At 40.8% G+C, this 24367-nt stretch overlaps 1 protein-coding gene across 1 annotated transcript in view; it reads right to left on the bottom strand.

Moving 5' to 3' along the window:
• The window catches only part of DLST (dihydrolipoamide S-succinyltransferase), a 34333-nt gene extending 10451 nt beyond the window's left edge, over window positions 1-23882 (bottom strand). Inside the window, exons 1-11 of the mRNA XM_081346762.1 lie at window positions 23732-23882; window positions 18761-18794; window positions 17254-17302; window positions 16309-16364; window positions 15540-15614; window positions 15185-15240; window positions 12890-13001; window positions 11214-11378; window positions 10916-11001; window positions 9889-9986; window positions 182-312 (exon numbers count right to left, since the gene is read on the bottom strand). Of these exons, the coding sequence (XP_081202888.1) occupies window positions 182-312; window positions 9889-9986; window positions 10916-11001; window positions 11214-11378; window positions 12890-13001; window positions 15185-15240; window positions 15540-15614; window positions 16309-16364; window positions 17254-17302; window positions 18761-18794; window positions 23732-23803 (934 nt within the window). The 5' untranslated portion in view covers window positions 23804-23882. The remainder of the gene's footprint in view (window positions 1-181; window positions 313-9888; window positions 9987-10915; window positions 11002-11213; window positions 11379-12889; window positions 13002-15184; window positions 15241-15539; window positions 15615-16308; window positions 16365-17253; window positions 17303-18760; window positions 18795-23731) is intronic.
• Between the last annotated feature and the right edge of the window lie 485 nt (window positions 23883-24367).

The following is a 24367-nucleotide window of genomic DNA, read 5'->3' on the forward strand; positions in this document are numbered from 1 at the left end:
CTTTTGCTGAGAAGGGGTTTGTTTCAGCACAGGGATTTTTACCTAACAAGTCCAGGTGACACAATCAGTAACACAGCAGACCTGCTTAGCAGCGAGAGATTTAATTATGAAGTGGGCTAATCCCAGCTCCATATACACTGGGGCTGTCTTCTACTCAGAAATATAAGCGCTGGCTTCTTACCTGCATTCACAACAGGCTGCTCTTGCAAAGCAAAGGCTGCAGCTTTCACAAAGGCAGACATAAAACCTAATTTCATATTGTGCTTCTTCAGGAAGCTGTCCCTGTGCCGGGCTCTCATTTCCTGGATGTTACTGCAAATACCATAAGAATATTTACCACAAATTTTACAAAAGATTTTCAAATCTGCAGTACATTTCACCTGATGTCTAGTTACAGTATGTACTGAATTGCATCTCAAACATGCCATATATGTTTTTTAATGCAAATACAAAAGCCTCACACAAGAAGTGACACTATTATCAACAATGCTTATCCAAAACTCAGATTGAATGGTATATTTTCCAAATTAAAAAAAAATGCTTTAATGGATATCAAGTTTTTCCAATAGCTTCTGCATTCTTAAAACTACTACCAATATATCAAGACTAATGTTAATGTTCAAGGACACAATAATTCAGCTTTCTTTTCAAGAATGAACTATCATAATTAATGAACTTTTTAAATACCGTATATACTTGAGTATAAGCCGACTCGAGTAAAGCCGAGACCCCCATTTTCACCCCCAAAAACTGGAAAAAGTTCGTGACTCGAGTATAAGCCGATCCGCCGTTCTGCAAGCCTCCGCCGCCAGCAGAGGCTCGATCCGCCATTTTGCAAGCCTGAATACACAGGAATACCCTATGTGGCCGCGGCTCTCGGGGAAGCCCTGGCTGTCCGCTTCCTCGCTCCACGCTGCCATTCGGGGCCCGCGCGTTCCCCGGGCAAATCGCGGCGCCCAGCAGGCGAGGAAACACGCCCGCTCCAGTCGCCCCCCCTTCCCTCAGGAGACGCGAAGCAAGTGACCGCCCGGAGCTTACCGAGGACTTGCGCGCGGCCGAGGCTTCGGTGCTTCCAGGATCGCGCGCACCTCTCCCAAGCCGCCGCCATCCGGAGACCTGCCGACGTTTGGGGAGGTTTGGGGAGGTGCCCAAACCTCCCCAAACGTCAGCAGGTCTCCGGATCTCCGTGACCTGCCTGCCTGCTTCGTTCCGCAGCGGAAAGAAGCAGGCAGGCTGCTTCATTCCGCAGCGGAAGCAGGCAGGCTGCTTCTTTCCGCTGCGGAAAGAAGGCTGCTTCTTTCCGCAGCGGAAAGAAGCAGCCTGCTTCGTTCAGGCTGCTTCGTTCCGCAGCGGAAAGAAGCAGGCAGGCTGCTTCGTTCCGCAGCGGAAAGAAGCAGGCAGGCTGCTTCTTTCCGCTGCGGAAAGAAGGCTGCTTTGTTCAGGCTGCTTCGTTCCGCAGCGGAAAGAAGCAGGCAGGCTGCTTCGTTCCGCAGCGGAAAGAAGGCTGCTTCTTTCCGCAGTGGAAAGAAGCAGCCTGCTTCATTCAGGCTGCTTCGTTCCGCAGCGGAAAGAAGCAGGCAGGCTGCTTCTTTCCGCTGCGGAAAGAAGGCTGCTTCTTTCCGCAGCGGAAAGAAGCAGCCTGCTTCGTTCAGGCTGCTTCGTTCCGCAGTGGAAAGAAGCAGGCAGGCTGCTTCGTTCCGCAGCGGAAAGAAGCAGGCAGGCTGCTTCTTTCCGCTGCGGAAAGAAGGCTGCTTCTTTCCGCAGCGGAAAGAAGCAGCCTGCTTCGTTCAGGCTGCTTCGTTCCGCAGCGGAAAGAAGCAGGCAGGCTGCTTCGTTCCGCAGCGGAAAGAAGCAGGCAGGCTGCTTCGTTCCGCAGCGGAAAGAAGCAGGCAGGCTGCTTCGTTCCGCAGCGGAAAGAAGCAGGCAGGCTGCTTCGTTCCGCAGCGGAAAGAAGCAGGCAGGCTGCTTCTTTCCGCTGCGGAAAGAAGGCTGCTTCTTTCCGCAGCGGAAAGAAGCAGCCTGCTTCGTTCAGGCTGCTTCGTTCCGCAGCGGAAAGAAGCAGGCAGGCTGCTTCGTTCCGCAGCGGAAAGAAGCAGGCAGGCTGCTTCTTTCCGCTGCGGAAAGAAGGCTGCTTCTTTCCGCTGCGGAAAGAAGGCTGCTTTGTTCAGGCTGCTTCGTTCCGCAGCGGAAAGAAGCAGGCAGGCTGCTTCGTTCCGCTGCGGAAAGAAGGCTGTTTCTTTCCGCAGTGGAAAGAAGCAGCCTGCTTCGTTCAGGCTGCTTCGTTCCGCAGCGGAAAGAAGCAGGCAGGCTGCTTCGTTCCGCAGCGGAAAGAAGCAGGCAGGCTGCTTCTTTCCGCAGCGGAAAGAAGCAGCCTGCTTCGTTCAGGCTGCTTCGTTCCGCAGCGGAAAGAAGCAGGCAGGCTGCTTCGTTCCGCAGCGGAAAGAAGCAGGCAGGCAGGGCGCGGAGGTCCGGAGACCTGCCGACGTTTGGGGAGGTTTGCGCGCGCACCTCCCCAAACTTCGTCAGGTCTCCGGACGGCGGTGGCTTGGGAGAGGTGCGCGCGATCCCGGAAGCACCAAAGCCTCGGCCGCGCACAAGTCCTCGGTAAGTTTTTTTTGTTGACTGGAGTATAAGCCGAAGTGGAATTTTTCAGCCCAAAAAGTGGGCTGAAAAATTCGGCTTATACTCAAGTATATACGGTATAATAAACAACAAATCAATGTAATCTGCTTTGATAAATAAATCAACTGTTCAGAAAGTTTTGTTACAAAACTTCGGCATCAGTAATAACTATGCCTTCCAAATGGGTTTTTATTTAATAACCTTAACCACAGTAAATACAGGATTGTTTTACTAAGGCTTGATTAAATGTCTTGGAATCACAGGTGTCAAACTCGCCACGTCACGTGATGCGTTGCAACGTATCGCAACTTTTTTTGCATTGCCACAGCTGGGGTGGGTGCGGCCTCCGCATGATGCAAATGGCCCGCGGGCCGGCAGTTTGACACCTCTGAGGTAGTCATACTGTATAAAGATTTAATTCTTGCAATAATGTAGTACATGCAATCAATCAGAATAAAGCTCCTTGGAGATCTTCTAGTCCTGCACCCTGCTCAAGCAGGAATCCCTATATAATTTCAGACAAGTAGTTTCCAGTCTCTTCTTAAAAACCTCGAGTGATGAAGCACCCACAACGTCTGAAGGCAAACTGTTCCACTGGATAATTGTCTTCACTGTTAGGAAGTTTCTCCTTAATTCCAGGTTGCTTCTCTCCTTCATTAGTTTCCATCAGTTGTTTCTTGTCTTGCCTTCTGGAACTTTGGAAAATAAATTGACCCCCTCCTACTTGTGTCAGCCTCTCAAATACTGGAATACTGCTATCATGTCCCCCCTAGTCCTTCTATTCTCTAGACTGGCCAAACTCAAATCCTGCAAGCATTCTTCATATGTTTTAGTCTCCAGGCCTTTAATCATCTTAGCTGCTCCTCTTTGCACTTTTTCCAGTCTCACCTTCTTTTTTGTAATGTGGTGACCAAAACTGGATGCAGTTTTCCAGATGTGGCCTAAGGCTTTATAAAGTGGTACTTATACTTCACATGATTTTGATTCTATGCCTCTGTTTATACAATCAAGGATTGTATTAACTTTTTTGGCTTCTGCCGCACACTATTGACTCATGTTTAAGTGACTGACCACTAGAACGCCAAGGTCCCTCTCACAGTTACTGTTTTTGAGCCAGGTTTCACTTAATCTGTACTTGTACCTTTGGTTTTTAGTGCCCAGGTGTAAAACCTTGCTTTTCTCCACGTTAAATATCATTTTGTTAGATGGGCCCCATTGTTCAAGTCTGTCAAGATCTTTTTGGATTCTGAGCTTGCCTTCTGGGGTGTTGGCTATTCCTGCCAGCTTGGTGTCATCTGCAAATTTGATGAGATCCCCTTCTATTCCCTCATCTAAGTCATTTATGAAGATATTGAAGAGTACTGGGCCTAAGATAGAACCTTGTGGTACCCCACTGCTTTGTTCCCTCCATGTAGACGTGGTACCATTAAGGACTACTCATTGAGTACAGTTTGTCAGCCAGTTACAAATCCATCTGGTGGTGATGCTTTCAAGCCCACATTTTTCTAGCTTACCAAGTAGTTTGTGGCCTACTTTGTCAAATGCCTTGCTGAAGTCTAAATATATTATATCCACAGCATTTCACAGGTCAACTAATTTAGTCACTTTGTCAAAGAATGAAATAAGATTGGTTTGGCATGATCTGTTTTTAACAAACCTGTGCTGGATACTAGTTATAACTTTATTTGTTTCTAGATGTTCACAGATCTGTTTTTTTGATTATTTTTTCCAGTACCTTCCCAGGTATTGATGTCAGGCTGATTGGTCTGTAGTTTCCTGGGTCTATTTTTTTTCCTTTTTTGAAGATGGGAACCACATCAGCTCTTTTCAAATCCTCAGGTAGTTCCCCAGTACACCAAGATTTTTTAAAGATATTTATACAATGGTTCTGAAATAATATCTGTCAGCTCCTTCAGAACTCTGGGATGTAAAGTTCAATGAAACATATTCTCCTGTTTTTTAAATTTAATATGGAGGCTTTCCAAGAACTCCTAATGCCTTTATTAAAAAATACTACCAATCATGCTAAGCTTTTGCTGTCTTGCAATAGCTAAATATCTGATGTTGGTTACCAAAATAAGGATGCAGCTAATAAGTCACTTAGAAAAGATTGAAAATTATTGAGGGTTAATCCACATGGAGCTCCGTTTCCAGCTGTCCTGTTTGCCATCATCATTCATTGCCTAGAGACTAAAATGGAAGATCTGTAACTTGAGCTGGCCACGAACAAGGAGTATATGAATATCGGAGGTGGTGACCCTTTGAGAGCTGTATACAATGAAATTTCATTTTAATGTATGCCGATTGGTGTACATTCAAAGTGACAATAAAGTTGTTGTTATTAATAATGTTAAATATTTACAGTTCAAAATTTTCTTTCTATTCCTTAATATAATACATTCAGTAATGTTTACACTTCATCCTATTTCCCATTCAGTCTTTCAACCATAATAACTTACTACAATCTATACATAAACTTCAGTCAGAATCTGCTCCCACACAAGAAAAGTGCACTCTAATTTCTCATGGTTATTCAATTTAGGATCATAAATCACAAAATAAATATACAAAAAATGAATGGGTCTAGAGGAAAGGGAAGAGTGAAAAAGTTGTGATTGATGAGATCCTCAAAAAGAGAAGTTTTAAAAACAAAAGGTAGCACAGGAAGTGCTTTTTGGTCATGGTGGTAAAAAGGCAAGTTTGTAAGGATATAAAGGGGATGATGAGATATAGTGAATTGAGGACTTCCGGTTTGTCACACAGCCGCTACGGACGGCTGGGAGACTTGCTCTCTCTCCCCCGTCCAGTTTTGCATCACTGGGGGCCCCTGAAAAGGGCCGAAAGTTGCCCTGAAGAGGCGACCAGCAAGGAGGGGCACTAACTGGATCGCAGGAGAGCCGCAACTCTCCCATTGGACCTGGCGATCCCTCCAAACTGGCGGACGAAAGGATTGGCCATTATGGCTCGTCCCTAGGCTGTGAACAGCCGAAGTTACATTTTCCACCAGACAACTCTTAAAGCAGTGCGGAAGAGACTGGGTGAGATCTACCTCTTTTACACCCTAATTACTTTCTGTACCTCCTTAAGCTGCTGAGCATTTTCCTCCCTGTGGTGAGGGAAGGGGGATTTCAGCCCTCCCTCCAGAAAGAGTGGTGACTAAATACCCAGGGGCATTTTAAACGTTGAAAAAGTAACTGAATCCTAATTGGAACTTTATTTCTCAAAGCATGTGGATTGAAATATTTTTTACTTCCTATTGTTCATTGTCTACTTCTGTTGGAAATCTGGATTCTTTCTTATGAAAAAAAGAAAGAAACACTGAAAAGATGAAGACAACTTTGAGAGGCCTGGTTGACTGCCCAGGGAAATAGATAAGATACATAACCTTGAGAACGTTGAAACAACAGCTGTGAAAGGCTTTGTGTTCCCTATCTAGAAAAAAAAATCTTTCTTTTGGATTTTCTAAGTATAAAACCTTTAGTTTAAAATACCAACATGGAAGAAGACCAGGAACAAAATTTATTTATAGATGAAGATCAACAAACTCTTGCTATGTTAAAAACACTAATCCAAATTCTTACCACAACCAATGAAATACTAAGAGGCTATGTGAAGGAACAAGAAGACAGCCCAGATATGAAAGCCCAAACTTTGACCACAATTAAAGAACCATCTATACAAAATACAATAGAAAAAATGAAACATTCAAGTACCATGACAGAAAAATCTACTATTAAACAAATATTGATATTTGAAAATCCAGACAAGACATTGACAAACTGGAAAAAGGAAAAGGTTTCTTATACAACTCAGAAGGAACTAGAGGATTAAGAAAAAGAACAGTTGGATGAGAAGAAACAATTCAGAACAACTACATTGATATGGAAGAATAAAGAGACGACCCACTAGACCAGGGGTCAGCAACCTGAAACAGTGAAAGAGCCACTCAGAACCGGTTCCCTCACAAAAGGAAAAACTGGGAGCCGCAAGAAATGTGTGCGCATGCACCTACATGCACACATGCGCAGAACAGGGTTTGACTGAAGAGTGGAGACAAGGCGAGATATGCACCTACCTGCATATTTGAATTGATTGGTTGAACTTTTTTAGTCCCACTTTTTTTTTTGGACTGCACATGGCAGAGGACTGGGAGCCGCAGGAGACGGCTGAAAGAGCCGCATGCGGCTCCGGAGCCACAGGTTGCAGACCTGTGCACTAGACCTACCTCTCCAAAAAAAGGGTGATCAGATGGTTTTGCCAATATCAATTAATATACATGATATTACAAGGAGATTGGTTCAATGACCCAAAAACAATGACATGGAAGATGATTTGGCAAAGGAAAAAAGCTAGAATAAGACTCAAGAAGAATGGAGTTTCGACCATCTTATTGAAATCTGAAACAGAATGTACTTAAATAGATAAGATGTGTATGTTGAACACAAAACATTGTAATGAACTGAGACAAAGAAAAAAAATTTGTCATTAAAATTTAGCAGTATAAATACTAATAGTTAATTTGAATATTGATTTGTGCATAAAGGTAATGTAAAGGTGAATAATGCAGATAAGCTAAAAACTTATTGTTGAAAGTAATAAATAGGTCTATATGGAATGTTAAAAATGAAAATTATCAGTTTAAGCAAGAGGTAGCAGATATAAAGAGGAAGAGAGGAAGCATTAAATATTGAAATAAAAAGAAATTTTGATTACTACTTAAAACAACTGAAAATTAGCAAAAAGGAAGGATATCATATTGTATCCTTAACTTGTTGACATAGAGGGTGAGAAGTTAAGTAAACGGGATGTGTATTTTGAATATTAGATTTTGTGAGGAATGGTGATTGATGAATTGGGAGCATACTGAAAATCTTGGGAATGATAAATATCAAACGTTAAATCTAAATGTTAGTGGAAATTAAAATTGAAAAATCTATTAGGTCATTGATTGTCTAAAAGATTGTATGTTAAAACAATTAGAATATGTGTAAACTAAAAACTATGGATATATGTAAGAACGTTATTTTCTATGGGATGGATAGGATAAAACTTGTCTTTTAATTTACAAACAGACAGTGTATATGAAGGGAAAAAGAGAGGAAATATTTATGGTAGCAATTTGAAATCTGTACTAATGATATCTGTATGTAATTGAATTACTACTACCCAGCCACCACGTTGCTTTTCAAATATGTGAATGTAATATCAGAAAATCAATAAAATTTGTATAAAAAAGAGATATAGTGAATTATGTTCATATAAACAAGAATCGACTATCTTTTTTCCTTTGTGCCTTTAATTTTTTGGGCTTGCTGTTTCTTACTCCCTTCATGCATCTTGCATAATGCTGCTTTTCATAGAAAAGAATAGCATGACAGGCAGAAATGTATGCATGCTATGAATAAGCATCTGAATCAATCGTGGAACAAAAATGAGGAAGCAACAGCTTATTAGTACAGTATGTTTATCATGAAGTACAGCATATTTATTATGAAGGTAATCCTATGTTCAATCCCTGAAACTTTCAGCAAAGTTTCTTTGATAGCAAAGAAGATACGTGAATGTCCAAGACTGAAGATACAATACCAAGTCAAGCACTCTCCTGGAAAGATTGATTCCAGCTGTGTACAAAGAAACTTCAGTGTAAAATAGAATAAGATAAAGAATTCTGTATTTTTATGTAGACTTGGTCTATCTACCATAGACAAACCCATATTTTTATTTTTTACAAAAGGATCTAAAAAAAGAAATAGCATATTCACATTTCCTTGGCCAGACTTAAAGCAAACTACCCGAGTATGGGAGTAGGGCCTTTCAAAGTCTCCAATATAATGGCAGTTTGAAAGCATCTTTAATCAGAACAGAAAACCGTAATTTCCCTTGTTCACTTACTGGAAGAGAAGCCAGTCACACAGATTAAACTGAATAATTGTGTCATATAATTCTAGATAGATACTGAAGTTTCAATCTTCATCATCAATCTCCTAGACAATATGGCTTTAGAGAGGCAGTTTTTAGCAAACAGAAATGTCCCTCTGGGTTTAGTCTGTTTATTTTTTCTTTGCCAAATCTCATTTAGAGCTAGGGTTACTGTCCAAAGACATTACTGCCTCCCAAGATACAAGATCTGCAGGTATGAAGTGGTGGCTGAAAAGAGGAAGCCATCAAGAGGAGGTTTCATGGCCGACACTGACCTCGAGTGGGGAAGCAAAAGGCCTCAGTCTCAATCCTTGCAAGCCAGCTCTATGGCATACCGCCAGTCGGCAATCAATACAAAACATATTACTGATTGCAACAAGAGCACAAGGCCAGAGTAAAGTGACACTTCCATTAGTCTCTAATAAGAGATAAGCTGCATCACTTCCTTTCCAATCAGGACTATTTTGCCAACCTTAATATTCTAAGCACAAAATATTTACATGTTTTGCTTTAAAAAGGAGGATAAGATTTCATGGGGCAATTTGATTTGGGCATCATTTCCCTAATGCACTGAAACATAAGCTTCCCCCTCCTCAAATCCATTAGAGCTCAGGCCACCCAAGCACTTGGTTTAAACACTGTTGGCTCCCCCACCTCAAATACCAACATTAAACTTCAATGAGCGCTCCAAAACAGCTAAACTAATTGAATTCTTCCTATAAGCATCTCAACTCAACAACAGTTAACTAACAAGAGATAAGCAGGCAATATATAAACAAGGTAAAAACTCAAGCAAAGATTATGTAAATTGTTCACAGCTGCAGACCCATACCAAGAGAAGAAATCTGTCTCCTCTCCTGCTCTACCATAAGGCTGTCAGTGAAAAACTCAGAAAATCTCCATCCTAATGTACAAATAGATATATTGGCTCTAAACAGAAAATAATTCCTTTACTGGAATTCTTGTATTATTCCATCTTAATAAAGCCTGCAAAAAAGGTTTTATTAAGAACTTGGGATTCCTGCTTGGAAGAAAAACATTCTCAATAGAGACAGCTACCAAAAGTCTGGTATAATGTTATCAGTGCAGGAATTCTGAATTTTTAATAGAGGAAAATAACAAGATCAGATATTTTTGTCAGCAAAAGATGCATATTTAACAACATGTTCCATGTATCAATATCATGTAGTATCCCTTTTCCCCAAAAGCTAACCAAAATAATCGGCTTTAATATTAATACAGCTTTAAAAACAAAGCGCCCAAATACAGGGAGAATCAGATTGAAGACTCTCAAACACTGAAGTCAAAATTCAGGCATTCCTATGCTGAATGAGAGCAAAGCCCTACCTCATGTCAATTTCGTTGAAAGTGGTCAGCATGGCACATGTATTCTGAGCCTCTTTCAGGCGCTGAGCAATGCGTTGGCGCATTCTGTTCATCTTTACCTGAAGACAGAAATAAATCATAGAAAAATAGTGAAGACCCTGAACAAATTAAAAGCATGTCCTTTCTCTCTCTCTCTTCCTGATGAACACATCAGGATAATTTATCTACACATAATGGGTTATCTTGAGCAGTGAATCCAAAACTTAATCAAAAGTCATTTTTAGCCTGAAATAATTGCCCAGCTGAGACACAATAAAAACAAATGCTATCACAAGGCATCAAAAGTCAAATTGCTATGAAAAGAAGTTGTACGACATGGGAGTTTATCTCTGGAATCTCAGGAAAGCTAGCAGGATAGATTTTAAGAAGGTAAATTTCAAACATTCACACTTGCTAAAGTGGTTTGCAATTTCCACTACAGATAATTGCAACTTATGACCGTAATTGAGCCTGGCAAAGTCATGATGAAGCAGGTCATCACATGTCCTTTTTTGAGGTAGTCATTAAGTGAACATGGTTGTAAAGCATGTGCCAAGATCATTAAGCAAACCCACTGCTTCTTATTGGATGTTATTTTCCAGAAACTGGAAGTAAACACCAATTTCCAGGAAAAAAAACTTAATAAATTGCATTATGATGGGGAGGGAGGAGGAGCTGCAAACAACTGTACATGTGGGTTGGTTGCCAAGCGCCCTAACCAGACATAACATTCGAATCTGGGTCATGAGTAGTTGAGTCATGAGTGGCCTATGGTAAATCGACAACTACCTGTATTGACCACCTGTTTTAGAGACCACTGAGTAAGAACATTGATGAATGAAGAACTTCCTTGGGTTCATCCCTTGCCCTTTAGTGTTACTTTGTTACAGCCTTTTATGAGGCTCTTATGAAAATATTTTTTGTTCTGCCTCAATGTTACCATACTACAATTTCTTGCAGAAATGAGTGTTCACATCATATCCCACCAGACTGAGAAACCTCCAAGTACCCTTTGTTCCAATCTGGCACCTTTGCCAGTCCCAGGTTCCATAGCAGGAGAAGCTGTTGGCACTGCAGTTGGCTTTATTGCAGACACTGAAAGTCAATGGAAAAGTAGAATGTCAGGAGATTAAGCATGCAGGGATCATGTCCTTGAATAAAATGAGTTGACACCAATGCTCTGAATGTAAATGAAAGGCTAAGTTTGGAGATAAAGCCTCTAACTATGTATCATTTCACAATCTTAAGTTCTGAGGTCCCTCTACTACACAGATGGGAAACAAAGAACAAGAATGTTGTAATCTCACCTGGTTTCGCATCAACAGGGAGCGCTGACACTGGGGGCACTGGAGGCATTGTAGTGGGAATTGGTGCTTCAGAGGGAGGTGCTACAGGAGCTGGAGATGGTGGTGCTGCAGGAGCCACAGGCTCTGCTGCAGGGGCTGTTGCTGGCTTGGCTTTGGCAGGTGCAGCTTAGTAAAAAGAAAGAAAGAAAAAGTATTACATATATGGATAATAGAAACTTATTTTTCCCAAGCAAACAGTTCTAGCAAAAATGTTTTGGGGCCAGAGTCCACCCTGAGGGTTCTCTATGGCACTCATAAACTATTGACACAGCACAGCAGTGTGGAAGGTATATGCTTAAGCAGCAAAAATCTGTGACAGAACTACAGTATTTCTATTAAATAGTTTTCAGGACTCTAAAGGCCTAGAATCATATATTCCTAATGATGCAAATCTTGACCCATGAAATTACCATCTGAAGCCATGTCCCTAGCATTTAGCTATCTGGCAGAATCAAGAAAGAGATCCTATTTTGAATAGCTATTTTATTACGTTGCTTACTCTATTGAGTATATAAGCTAGATATAACAAAGCCCATAATCTCCAACCTATGGTCTATACAGGATCAGATCTAATTATGGGCTTTGTTATATCTAGCTTATATACTCAATAGAGTAAGCAATGTAATAAAATAGCTATTCAAAATAGGATCTCTTTCTTGATTCCGCCAGAATCCGCCATGGCCCACTACCAGGCCATGGCCTCTTGGCCACTGGGCCATGTGAGCGGCTGGCCAGTGTGCACGCACATGTGTGAACTTACCGCCTCTTGTGCTGGCACTCGCTGAGCCACGAGCCTCTTGCCAGCACTAGCAGCCCCATTTGCAGAGTCTGCATGCTCATGGCCCCGTTCGCGTCCATGTGCCTGCAGCCAGATTTGCGTTTCTGCGCATGCACACATAAAGATGCCTGCCCGTTCCTTTCCCACCGGGCCGTCAACCCAGAAAGGTTGGGGACCCCTTGCTATAGACCATATTGCAAATTGTTCATCAGTGCACGTACATAGTAATAATTTCACGTCTATTTTCTTTGCTTTATTTCCCCGCTTCAATTTACGGCAGAGAACACGCTTCATTTTTGGTCATTTCAGAAAGTAGCTATGATCAGATTCACCAACGTAACTCCTTCACCTGAAATTCAGACTTCTCGTCTATGGCAGTTTTTACTAAGGGGAAAAAGCTGCCCTTTCCTTCCTGGTGAGTTGAGCATTCCACATTTTACCCAATGAAAATAGTGCACATTTTTTTTGTCCTTTGAACAAACTTTACAATCAATTCCCTATACTTGCCATAAAGGTTTACAATGCATTAATACGAAAAACTGACACCGTAAGGATAAAAAACAACCTAATTTATGTGATTTAGTCGTTTGAACCTCATGTACATATGAATGAAGGCAAACAGAGATGTCCCAGGATAATGTTGCAGGATCCAATCTGAGTCGGTCACTGAGCCCAGAGTTTCTGTCTTCTGAGCTTTTGGACTCATGCCGGAGCCCCCATCCTCAGGAAGCTTCTCTCTAGCTAGATCCTTCATGTATATATTTTAATTTATATTGCAATTATATAATGATGTAAAATGAATAGTAACTAATCTAAGTCACCCATGTAAACAACTTTCAATCATATGATCCACATTTACCTCCAGTTTTCCTGAGTTTAAATAAAGGTGTTCCTCCTTCTACTTTCCCTCCATCAGGGATAAGCAGAGCTTCAATTACACCAGCAGCTGGAGCCGGAACCTGCACTGATGTCTATATAGAAAAAATAAATAGCCGCTGAATGTAAGGGGGAGATAAACGAAAGGTCTGGTCTTGAAGAGAGATGAATGCTACATTCATAGAATACCTCAACAAAAATAATGAAAACAAACTCAGTTCCATGCAAATATCACAACCTCATCAACATTCTAGAAATCAACTTGGTGAATTTAACTCTCATTTAAAATAATTCTTTGCATATTCATTAAATTCCTGAAAGAAATCAGTGATTCAATGTTTAAGAACCAACTTTCATTCTGGTGCAGAAAATCCAAGAAAAGTAAAGGACAAAACACTGCTAACTGAAAGCTAAGAATGCTCCTTATATTCAAAAGTTACATTATTAAATTTAGTTTACCTCCTTCTACTCGGGATAGTATAATATGGGGGTTAGTAGAAAGTAGTTCATGATGTACTGATAAAACTTTGCAATTTATCAGGAAAAAGGTTTGAATTCAAGTTGTTTTAGAACAGGGGTCCCCAACCTTTCTGGGTGGGCAGCCCGGTGGGAAAGGGAGGGGCAGGCACCTTTATGCAGGCATATGCACACACACAAAGGTGACTATGTGTGTGCCAAAGAGGGCTGTGAGCATGCATGCTCTGCAAATGGGGCTGTAGCGCCAGCACGCGGCTCGGCCCTGCGGCAAGAGACTCATGGCTCGGCTAGCGACAGTGAGAGGCTTGTGGCTTGGCTAGTGCCGGCAAAAGGCTCCAGCTCATGGCTCGGCTAGTGCTGGTGAGAGACTTGCGGCTCAGCTAGCACCGGTGCAAGGGGCGGTATGTGCAGATGCCTGCACGCACTGGCCAGCCATTCATGCAGCCCGGTGGCCAAGAGGCCACGGCCTGGGAATGGTCTGCAGCCCATAAGTTGGGGACCTCTGGTTTAGAAATAGCAGCACCAATGACATTAAAAAATGTTAATTGTCGAAATAAAGAAAGCTTGACAAATAAAATTGTGTGGAAGGACTATTTTGCAGGATTGGAATGCTCTGATGGATAAAGCACCAAACTAGAACAGCAGAGGCCATTAAACACATCTTGATTCAACTCTAACTTTTAAAAGTGGGGGAAGAACTATATGTATTATTTTTAATTCTTTGATGGGAAGGAGGGTATTAAATGTGATTAACACAAGAAGCATGATGCAACTGATGCTGTTTTCCAGACATGTCAAACACAAGGCCCGGGGGCCGGATCCGGCCCGCGAAGTGGTTTCATGCGGCCCGTGAAGCCATCCTGGAAACAGTGAGGGAACGGCCCCCACTGCCTTGGCCCTGGCCCAGAGACCCTCCTTCTGCCAGAGACCCTCAGATCTGTCCCACTCCTGCCCAGGCCCCCATAGGCACCCTTGATGCGAACAATGTAGAGCTGGCCACGCCCACCCAGTAGGCCATACGCACTCTAGCCACGCCCACCCAGTAGGCCACGCCCACCCAGGCCATACCCACCCGGCCCCCTGAGGGCAACTGCAATGCTGATGCAGCCCTCAATGAAATTGAGTTTGACACCCCTGCTGTTTTCTATGCAGAAAGCCTGTTAACTAAAGAACCACATGTGGTTTCTGCTTGTCTCGTATGTCTGACAGAGTGGGTACACCCTAGGGTTCCTGAATTAAACAATGTCATATTTCGGGACTCAGAAAACATGATTTCTCTGTAGCAATGCCTGCTATCTGGAATGAGGTTCCTCCCTTAACATCCATATGGCTCCCATCTTGATAATGTTCTAGAAGACTTGAAAAATTGGCTATTTACTCAAGTCTTGGGGTAGGGTGGATGAGATTCTTCTGTACATAATATTCTTTGTTTTGCTTTATTAACTTGTTTGCCATCTTGTAATTATTTTGTAGCTATATTTGTACTTATTTCTGTTAATTCTTTGCATTCTGTTATTTTTATGTTATTCTCATTGTTGTGAGCTGTCTAGAATCAGCTGGAGTCATCTGGCATCAAAATTCAATCAATCTGAGTAAATAGTACAGATCTGCAGCTAGGGGTTCTTACGACCCTGATAAGGCCAATAGATTTCATAAATTCAAAACATTTCTTCCCTGGGCTCAAATGTTCATTTTGTCTCTGGTGATAATCGTTATCATGAATAAGATGAGAAAACATTTAGAGTTGCTTTTAGTGAGATGGTGGCTATATAAATTTGATTACTAAATTTAAAAAAATTACCTTGTCAGTTTCAATCTCACATACCACTTCATCTTCTACTACAGTATCCCCAACAGCTAAAAAATGAAAGGAACAAAAAAGGAGTTGTGTTGTGGCATTTCCTTCCCTAATTTTTATACACATCTCCTTAAGGTAGACTTAAAACGTCAACACAGGTTAAAAAGGCATACTTCATTTTGTAAGCAACTGAACTAGTAACCAATAACAGGTCTGATTAATCTTCACCTACATAATAAAAGTATTCAGAACATTTTTAATTACATGAATGTTTAACATATTTTCCTAACAGGCTATGAAAAACGTATGATGGGATGGGGAGAAGATTAGAGCAACTAAAGAAAAAAAATCCTCTTACCTTTTTCCCACCTGACATCTCCCTCTGTGACAGATTCTGCAAATGCTGGTGTGTTCACTGTGACAACTTCCTCCCCTGTGAAAGATGCATGTAGTAAAATGCTTCACATTTTGGCATTTCAGTCCTCGGGAGCGATGGATAAATACAATTTAGAGAAAATGCTAATCATAAAGAAAAAGAGTGCCATGATTTAAATAATTCCATACTATCAGTTTTCATCAGATGTGTAGACCACCTTCTAGCATTCCACAACCAGCATGGCTATTAATAATTCTGGGAAATACGTTTTTCATATATAGAGGGGGTCTAGGTTGGGGAAGGCTACCACATAACTACTATTTGAAGCGACTTCTCTCTTGAATTATCAGTTCCATCCATTTGTTTCTGGATATTTTTTCTCTCCCATAAAACTGCAATTGGTTGGCCATCCAATAAAATTAGTCAGCATTTATTCAGACTGATCAAAATAAAATACTAAAAGGACAAACCATACATATCTCAAGTCTGGTGTCTACTTAAGTTTATATTGTTCTGGATAACAGTCATGCATTGATGATTTTATTAAAAATACTGCTTGAACAAGAAAAATGCAGAAATGTTGCATTATGCCAGAGTCCAACAATCCGTGGCATAAAACATACATTAAGCCTTACTTAAATGTAGGAAAGATGTAAACTAAATTAGGGAACAAGGTTACACGATTTTAGTAGGAAGAAAATTGGCATGTAGATCAAATGTTCCGCTGCATGCGAGCCTCTGGCTTACTTACTGCATACTTTTGAAGTTCTGAAATAACGGATAGTGAAGACACGAGAACCATTTAGCCTGCAGAGCAAGAAAAGCAATTATCAGTGTACAAATAGTACATATTTGTATCTGCTGTCTTGATTGGCTTGACTGTCAATCAGTAGCCCCACCAATATTTTTAACTTGCTCACCCATTCATGTACCTCAAGCATAGATCCTGAAGCATTTCAGAAGGGATGGCCTGTGACTAAAATTCATCTGTGTCTATGTATACATGTGTGCACGTACACACAAACACACACACATATGTATTATTTAGCATAGGATCATAGAAAGCCTTAATCCCTATAGCTGAAACTGGGTACTATCAACATATTGATGACATCCAAATCTTTCTCTCTACAACATCTTCCAATAATGATGTGGTTCCCTTGAATATCAGCTCACATTTGATAATTGGCTGGATGAGGGAAAATAGTATTAAATTGAATCCTGGCAAGATGGAGCTGCTCACTGCAACTCTAGAGATCCAGCCTTTTCCCAAAGGGAAAGACGAAATGCAGCTATGATTTAAGAGACTGCACATTAGACCATAAATAATAGCATTTAGGGATTCTGTATCTACACTGCAGACCAAGTGTAGAATCCCACATTCAGAAATCTCAAAAGTAATTTTTTTAAAAGCTTTGGAAACAGGAGGGTAGACAGGGCTCAATAGTCTAGCTATCATGTTATACCATGTGAACTACTCAAATAAATTGTATACATAGATAATAACCTAGTTCAAATATGCAAATAGCTTAAAAATTCTGCTATTCTTGGTTCAACGTCTGATTTGCTCTGGCATAAGGTATTTTCAACCAAAGTATACCAAAACCTCTTTGCAAGTATAATCTAATTAACAAATAGTTCAGTAGCAATTAGGCTGTGCCAATTCACTTGCTGACTTCATAAGTTAGATACTTACAAATGCTTCCTGCTGTTAGCATACACCAGAGCCTGGCATCGAGAAATCCCTGTAAAGCAAAAAGCACTTTAACTAAGTATCAGGTTATCAACTCACTTAGTAGTACAGTCCTGTATAGCAAAGACAAGGAGATTTAAATGACATAGAAGTCAGAAAGGACAACAGTTGTCACTAGAAAAAAAAACTATAGCTGTTCATGCTCAACAATTAATGTATTTCTGTAAAGCCAGTCCGATATTAAAAGTTGACCAAAGAGATAAAGTTAATGTTTATTAAGAAATAAAGAATATGCTGATGCTATCGACTATGTAATGAAAATAATAAAATGCTACAGAATCACTCTATTCAATTAATAGCCTTGACTATCTGGTATACAGGTAGCTTTAAAGGCACAATGATGTTTCTAGGTTTCTATTTTTAACAATCACACTGCACAAGTCAGCTCATTAACGCAATCATTTGCTATTCAACAACTGGCTTGTAAATGACCACTGTTAGTATCATCAGTGTTTGTACTTCCCTACTAACCTACTGTATATAATCTCTCTACCAAACAATGACTCCATCCATCCATCCCAGGATATCATCTCATGTCTCTGATAAAATGGACTCTTGTCCTCAGTAGTTATCAAAGTAAATTCACTAAATTCTTAAGTGCCCACAAGACTTTGCTACTGCTGAAACAGACTATCATATGAGTCTTCAATAACAACCAGGTTTACAACAAAATGGCCCAGAATATTTTTTTATTGGAAATGTTATTTGGAAGGTATTGGTTATGATTAATTTATTAAATTACCCGGAAAAAATAACAGGCTTCAAATACCTACAAACCAAGCCCTGATTCAAACTAATTTGTTGCTCAAGTAGTAGTGAACCTATGAATACTTACACTCAGGAAGTTACGCCAACTTTTATTAGCCCACATGTGCTTCTGCAGGATTTAGCAATGCTTTCCAAAAAATTGTGAGTAGAACAAGGATAAACACTAAATTTGATTTGACTTAAAAATTAAATATAGTAAAAATGATTAATACATGATTGGAAAAGGTGCTTTTTAGATGAAGCATCTTGAACACAATCCCAACCAAATGAGTCAGAAATACATGACAGCTGTTTTCCTTTTCACATGTATATATATATAAATTTACGATGAACAGAATTAATATTTGCCACCTGCCAATTCATAGATCTTAAGCAGAAATCCTTTATTTCATATCAGGACTTGCAAAAAAACACCTCAGTTGCTTTTATGTTATTCCTTGTTTATAACTTTATATTACTCTAATTCTGTACAAGGATTTGTTCATTGATTGAACTAGCTATTTACTCTACAGAACTGTTCTCTGGCTGCTCTACCGACACACGCAGAGATTTTTTTTCCATATTATTTTAATAGCCATCTTATTAAAACAGATTTTATTTTTTATTGTAGTCTATAGCAAAGTTTTGATTAGATTTTTCTTGTTATAGCATTATGAAATGCCCAGTCCTACATAAAACTCACCAGAGAGCCAACGCTTTGCCTGTGGACAGTTTCCCTGCCAAAGGAAAAAAATAATAGAAATCACCAATGCAAAGAGAAGTTAGGAATAATTTCACATGCCTAAAATCTCACAGAATTCAGCAAGATTTATTCCATGCAACATAGAATAACTGCAATATTGACCTAGTTCACACAACATGCAAAAGAAATGTATCTTTTTATCTATAATTTAACATATTTTGTGAACCAGCCATTGTATTTTGCAAACTAGTTTAAGACCTAGTGCTGTACTTTGTTTGAAAATGTGTCCATCTGCCCTGCCCCAACCAACAAGTTGGGAAAATGGAATTTTAGTAACTCAGTTCTTAAATGGTTCATCCAGCCAGCCACTCACTCACACGGTCCAAATCCAAATAGCCACAGCCCAGTAGTGGGCCATGGCCCAGGAGTTGGTGATTCCTGACCTACTGTACATAAACTTACAAAGTTTATAAACATTTGTTTTCAACGAACAATTTTAGCATCCATTATTAACATACTCTCATCATTTTTTATTTCATGGCATAGATTTCCAGTTTAAAAATGGTCCATTCAAAACACTGTTAAAATGAATTGTGGAATATTTAACACAAAAGCAGAACAAACTATAACTAAATTAATTAGTTATAGGAGGAGCCGTGGTGGCACAGTGGTTAGAGTGCAGTATTGCAGGCTAACTTTGCCCACAGCCTGGAGTTCAATTCTGACTGGGTCAAGGCTGACTCAGCCTTCCATCCTTCTGAGGTCGGTAAAATGAGGACCCAGATTGTTGGGGAGGCAATATGCTGACATTGTAAACTGCTCAGAGTGATGTAAAGTGCTATGGAGTGGTATATAAGTCTAAGTGCTATTGCTAATTGGGTAAGAATGTTATTCTTTCCTTCTCAATATGCCCACAAGAATTCCAGCCTAACTGATCATTTCTCATTAACTTTAAAACGAATAAATTTCTAACAAGTAACAATGGAATGTCCACTGGAATGTCTTTCTGTGTGTAGAAAAACCAATTAAAGCACCCTCAAGTGGTGGTTATTAAGCCTCTTTTTAAAACATGCTGAGATGGAGGACCCACAACTTCCACAGGCAGGCTGTTCTATTGTAGTATAGATCTTATAATAAGGAAGATTTTCTTTGTATAAAAAAAATGAAAAGAAGTCTCTAGGTTTCTTCCCTATGACTTCTTTTATGTACAGGTATCCTCAACATACAACCACAATTGAGCCCCAAAATTTCTGTTGCTAAGCAAGACAGCTGTTAAGTAAGTTTTGCCCCATTTTTACGACCTTTCTTGTCATAGTTGTTAAGTGAATCTGGCTCCCCCAATGACTTTTCTTGTCAGAGGGTCACAAAAGGTGATCACATGACCCTGGGACACTGCAACCATCATAAATGCATGCCAGTTGCCAAATGTCTGAATTTTGATCATGTGACCATGGGGGTGCTACAATGATCATTAAGTGTGAAAAACAGTCATAACTCACTTTTTTCAAGGCTTTAAACTTCAAATGATGACTAAATGAATGATTGTAAGTTGAGGACTACCTGTACCTGAACACCAATGCCATCTCTCCTCGTAATCTCTTCTCCAGATTGAACATCCTGAGTTTCTTCAGCTTGTCCTCATATGACATGTCCTCAAGTCCCTTTATCATCTTTGTCCTGCTCTTTTAATTTATCCTAACCTGTCAATGTAGAATCATACATAGTACTCCGAGTAGGATCTTGCCAATGCAGAACAGAAGGAAGTAAGAACTTTATATCTTTGATACAATGCTTTTTCTGATGCAGTCCAGAAGTTCATGTTCTTATTGTTGATGACCACACTTGAGTCCTCTCTGATCTAATGCTCCCAAACAATAAATCCTTCATCTTGTACACCTGCTCTATATATTTTCTCTCTAAATATAATATCCTATATTTCTCCAACTAGGAGGACACTGCTCCTTCTACCCAACCAGATTAGTTTACAATTTTGTTCTAACTTCCTGAGTGTTGGACAGATTTCCCTTCTTTGTATCATCCACTAATCAAAACTATTATCCAGCTGATCCATTAAAAATAGAGTAATACTGCCCCTAAGAAAATCTCTACAGAACTCCACTAGTTTTTCAACTCGGCACAGAATCATTAGTGTTGACTTTTATGACTGGGGTCAGCCATTCACAACTATCTTTACTGTAGTGCTATGCAAACTACACTTTAAGAACTTGTTAATGAGAATGTCATATGAACATTGTCAAAAGCTTTGGTGAAATATATTATATCCACAACATCCCCATTTTCTGCTAAGCCATTTTATCATACTAAGTCTTCCTCACTTGCAGAAGATACTATCCACATTCATGAAGTTTGAGAAAACAAATTCATGGATTATGTGCCATCAAGACATTGTCTATGCCTAGTGACTACAAAGACTTTCTCTAAGATGATAGCTCTATATAAACCTAAATGTAGATGACAACTATATCCAAGCTCTCTCTATATTATAGCCGCATTCTAGCATATTCTGTACTTTCCATTTTTTTCTTCTGCTTGTAGAAAACTCAATGATCCTATAGCCAACTCACTACTCAAGTTTCAAAAGATAAATAATGCACAAAGCTGTTCTGGAGAAACTCTATATATTTTATCACTGCATCCTATCTGCTTTCCATCTTTTATTTGTGCCAAAATATTCCCTCTAGAACAGGGGTGTCACAATGCCAGTCCACGGGGTGGTTGCATCATGTGGAGGCCGCACCCACCCCAGCTCCAGCAATGCAAAAAAGTTGCCATACGTCGCGACACATCACGTGATGCAGCAAGTTTGACACCCGTAATCTAGAACATTACATTTAGCCTTGCAGATGCCTTCTTTTTTAAATACGGTTTATAGTACATATAAAAAGTATCTAATATATTTACACAATATATAGGCTGCCCAACTGCCAATGTCTCTGGGAAACTTACAATTAAGGAAGAAACTACAAAATACAAAAAAGAAATCATAAATGTCACCCTAAACAACGTAATAAAAAAGTTTATCCAATTGGCTCCCTTTCATTCTGTCACAAAGCCTAGAAGAACCTGACCAATTCTGACCAATCCTCACAAGTACTCCCATTTACTTTTTAAAAAAAACTTTCTAGTTCTTTCTAGACACACAAATCATTCTTCATGCACAGTAGTGACTTAGAGGGTCTGTTATAAATTTAATCATCATTGTTCTCACATACTGTAATGGTATTGAGAAAAGGCTTTATATTACCTCAATATGGGCTGTATGAAAATATACTAAGTTTCCAGTGAAGAAACGGGCTACATCCCAATAAATATATTTCTTATCACTTCTCAAAATACAGTTGTATTGTACAATAATGAAGAAAATATACTAGAGACTAGACAATTGTACTTTGTGGGGTTGCTGCTAAAGAGCAGCATGCTAGCCTTACAGAGCTTTGGGAATCCATTTGGAAATATTTGTTTTATTTTTTATTTTTTAATTTTAATCCCATTTATATCCCGCCCTTCTCCGAAGACTCAGGGCGGCTTACAATTTAAAGCACAAATCAAAGTGCTCAGCAATAGCCTTCATTCTATGTATATGCCTGCTTATTAGGGCTTTCGCCCCCCCCCCAAGCGGCATTTTTACAAAGTCAGCTTATTGCCCCCAACAATCTGGGTCCTCATTTTACCCACCTCGGAAGGATGGAAGGCTGAGTCAACCTTGAGCCTGGTGGGACGCGAACCTGCACTAATTGCAGGCAGCTGGTGTTACTTAAGGAGGCATTAGCCCACTGCTCCACCAAGGCTCCCAATATATCTGAAAGGCATCTTTATTTCTATTTTGTATTTCTAAACCTCCCATCTCCTTCAAAGAGTACAGTGTGTGTACATAGTACAATCTTGGTGTGACAGAATAATCTGGAGGAGTGAAATATTGATAACCATTACTAAAGAGAACCTCATTATGCATATTTGAAAATATTTAAATTTGCTTTATACAGGGAGATTAAATTAAAATAGGGATGAAAGAAAGCTGGGTGACCTTGGGCCAGTCACACGCACTCTCTCAGCTAAACCCACCTCACAGGGCTGTTGTTGTTGTGAAGGAACATAGGAGAAGGAAGGGCGTTTTGGATACGTTCGCCAAGTAAGAAAGCTTCCTTGCAGAAATCCGTGCAATATAGGCAACTGAGGGTCAAATGACTAGAAATCTTTATTAAAACCCCGTTTCTCTCACACATTCTGGGCCAAGAGGAATCTTGCCATATATTTTTTTTATCCCATTTATATCCCGCCCTTCTCCGAAGACTCAGGGCGGCTTACAATCTAAAGCACAAATCAATGTGCTTAGCAATAGCCTTCATTCTATGTATATGCCTGCTTATTAGGGCTTTCGGGGCCCCCCAAGCGGCATTATTACAAAGTCAGCTTAATTGCCCCCAACAATCTGGGTCCTCATTTTACCTACCTCGGAAGGATGGAAGGCTGAGTCAACCTTGAGCCTGGTGGGATGCGAACCTGCACTGATTGCAGGCAGCTGGTGTTACTTAAGGAGGCATTAGCCCACTGCTCCACCAAGGCTCTTTTTTTTTTCAACCTTCAGAGCCACCTTCGTGCACGGCAAGTTTCCTTGCAAGTCTCGGCCTGGCGAAGTCCCAAGATTTCCAACCCCAGTTCACCCCTTTCAAACGGGACTTCGCCCGTTCAAAGTGGTTTGCCTCAAACTGGCAAGACGCCGTGTCCTTGCCCCAGCTGGGCGTGGATCTTCTGGGAGGCTCCTTAGAAAATAAGCCGCTGTTCCTCGCACTTATTACCAAGCACCGGCTAAAAAGGGAGCAATAAAGACCTCTCCCTCTCCGCTGCCCCCCCGCCCCTCCCCGGTGCCCTTGGGGCCGCTCCCCCATCTCAGCCCCTCGGCTCCCAAGCAGCGACCCCTCTGCCGGCCTGCCATTTTAGCCCGCGAGCTACCTGCTGAACGGCACAGAGCGAACGGCCGAACACCCGGGTGAAGCAACGAGCCCGGACTAGAGAAACTAACATCGCGGCGGCACCAACGGCAAAAGGATGAATGCCAGGGCGCACGCCGGAACCAGGCCCGGCGGAGGCCGGATGCGAGTTGGGACCGACCAACAGTGGCCAGCGGTAGGGGGCGAATCAAGCGGGACGTACCAATTGAGGCAAACCGAACCAGAGAGGGAGCGTGGGTAGGCTGGATCGTGGTAGAACTAGCTGAGAGAAAGAGGAGTGGCTTTGGAGAGAGAGGCGTCTGAAGTGTAGAGTGGGTCCTCAAGCGGTGTGTAACTTCCATGCGAGAAACAACGAAGGAAGCCTCTGTTTTAAACCAGATCAGGGGTCTTCAAACTTGGCCCTTTTATGACTTGTGGACTTCAACTCCCAGAATTCCTCAGCCAGCTTTGCTGGCTGAGGAATTCTGGGAGTTGAAGTCCACAAGTCATAAAAGGGCCAAGTTTGAAGACCCCTGAACCAGATGATATCGTGAAACAAGCCGCTTCTTGTACTGACCATAACCGAAAAGGAGCAACACATTTAATCCAAACCTCGGATCTTATGGCGTGTGGGTCTACAGCAGAGCGGATAGCATAC

This window comes from Vipera berus, assembly GCF_964194415.1.
Source record: "Vipera berus genome assembly, chromosome: 1".
Taxonomy (NCBI): domain Eukaryota; kingdom Metazoa; phylum Chordata; class Lepidosauria; order Squamata; family Viperidae; genus Vipera; species Vipera berus.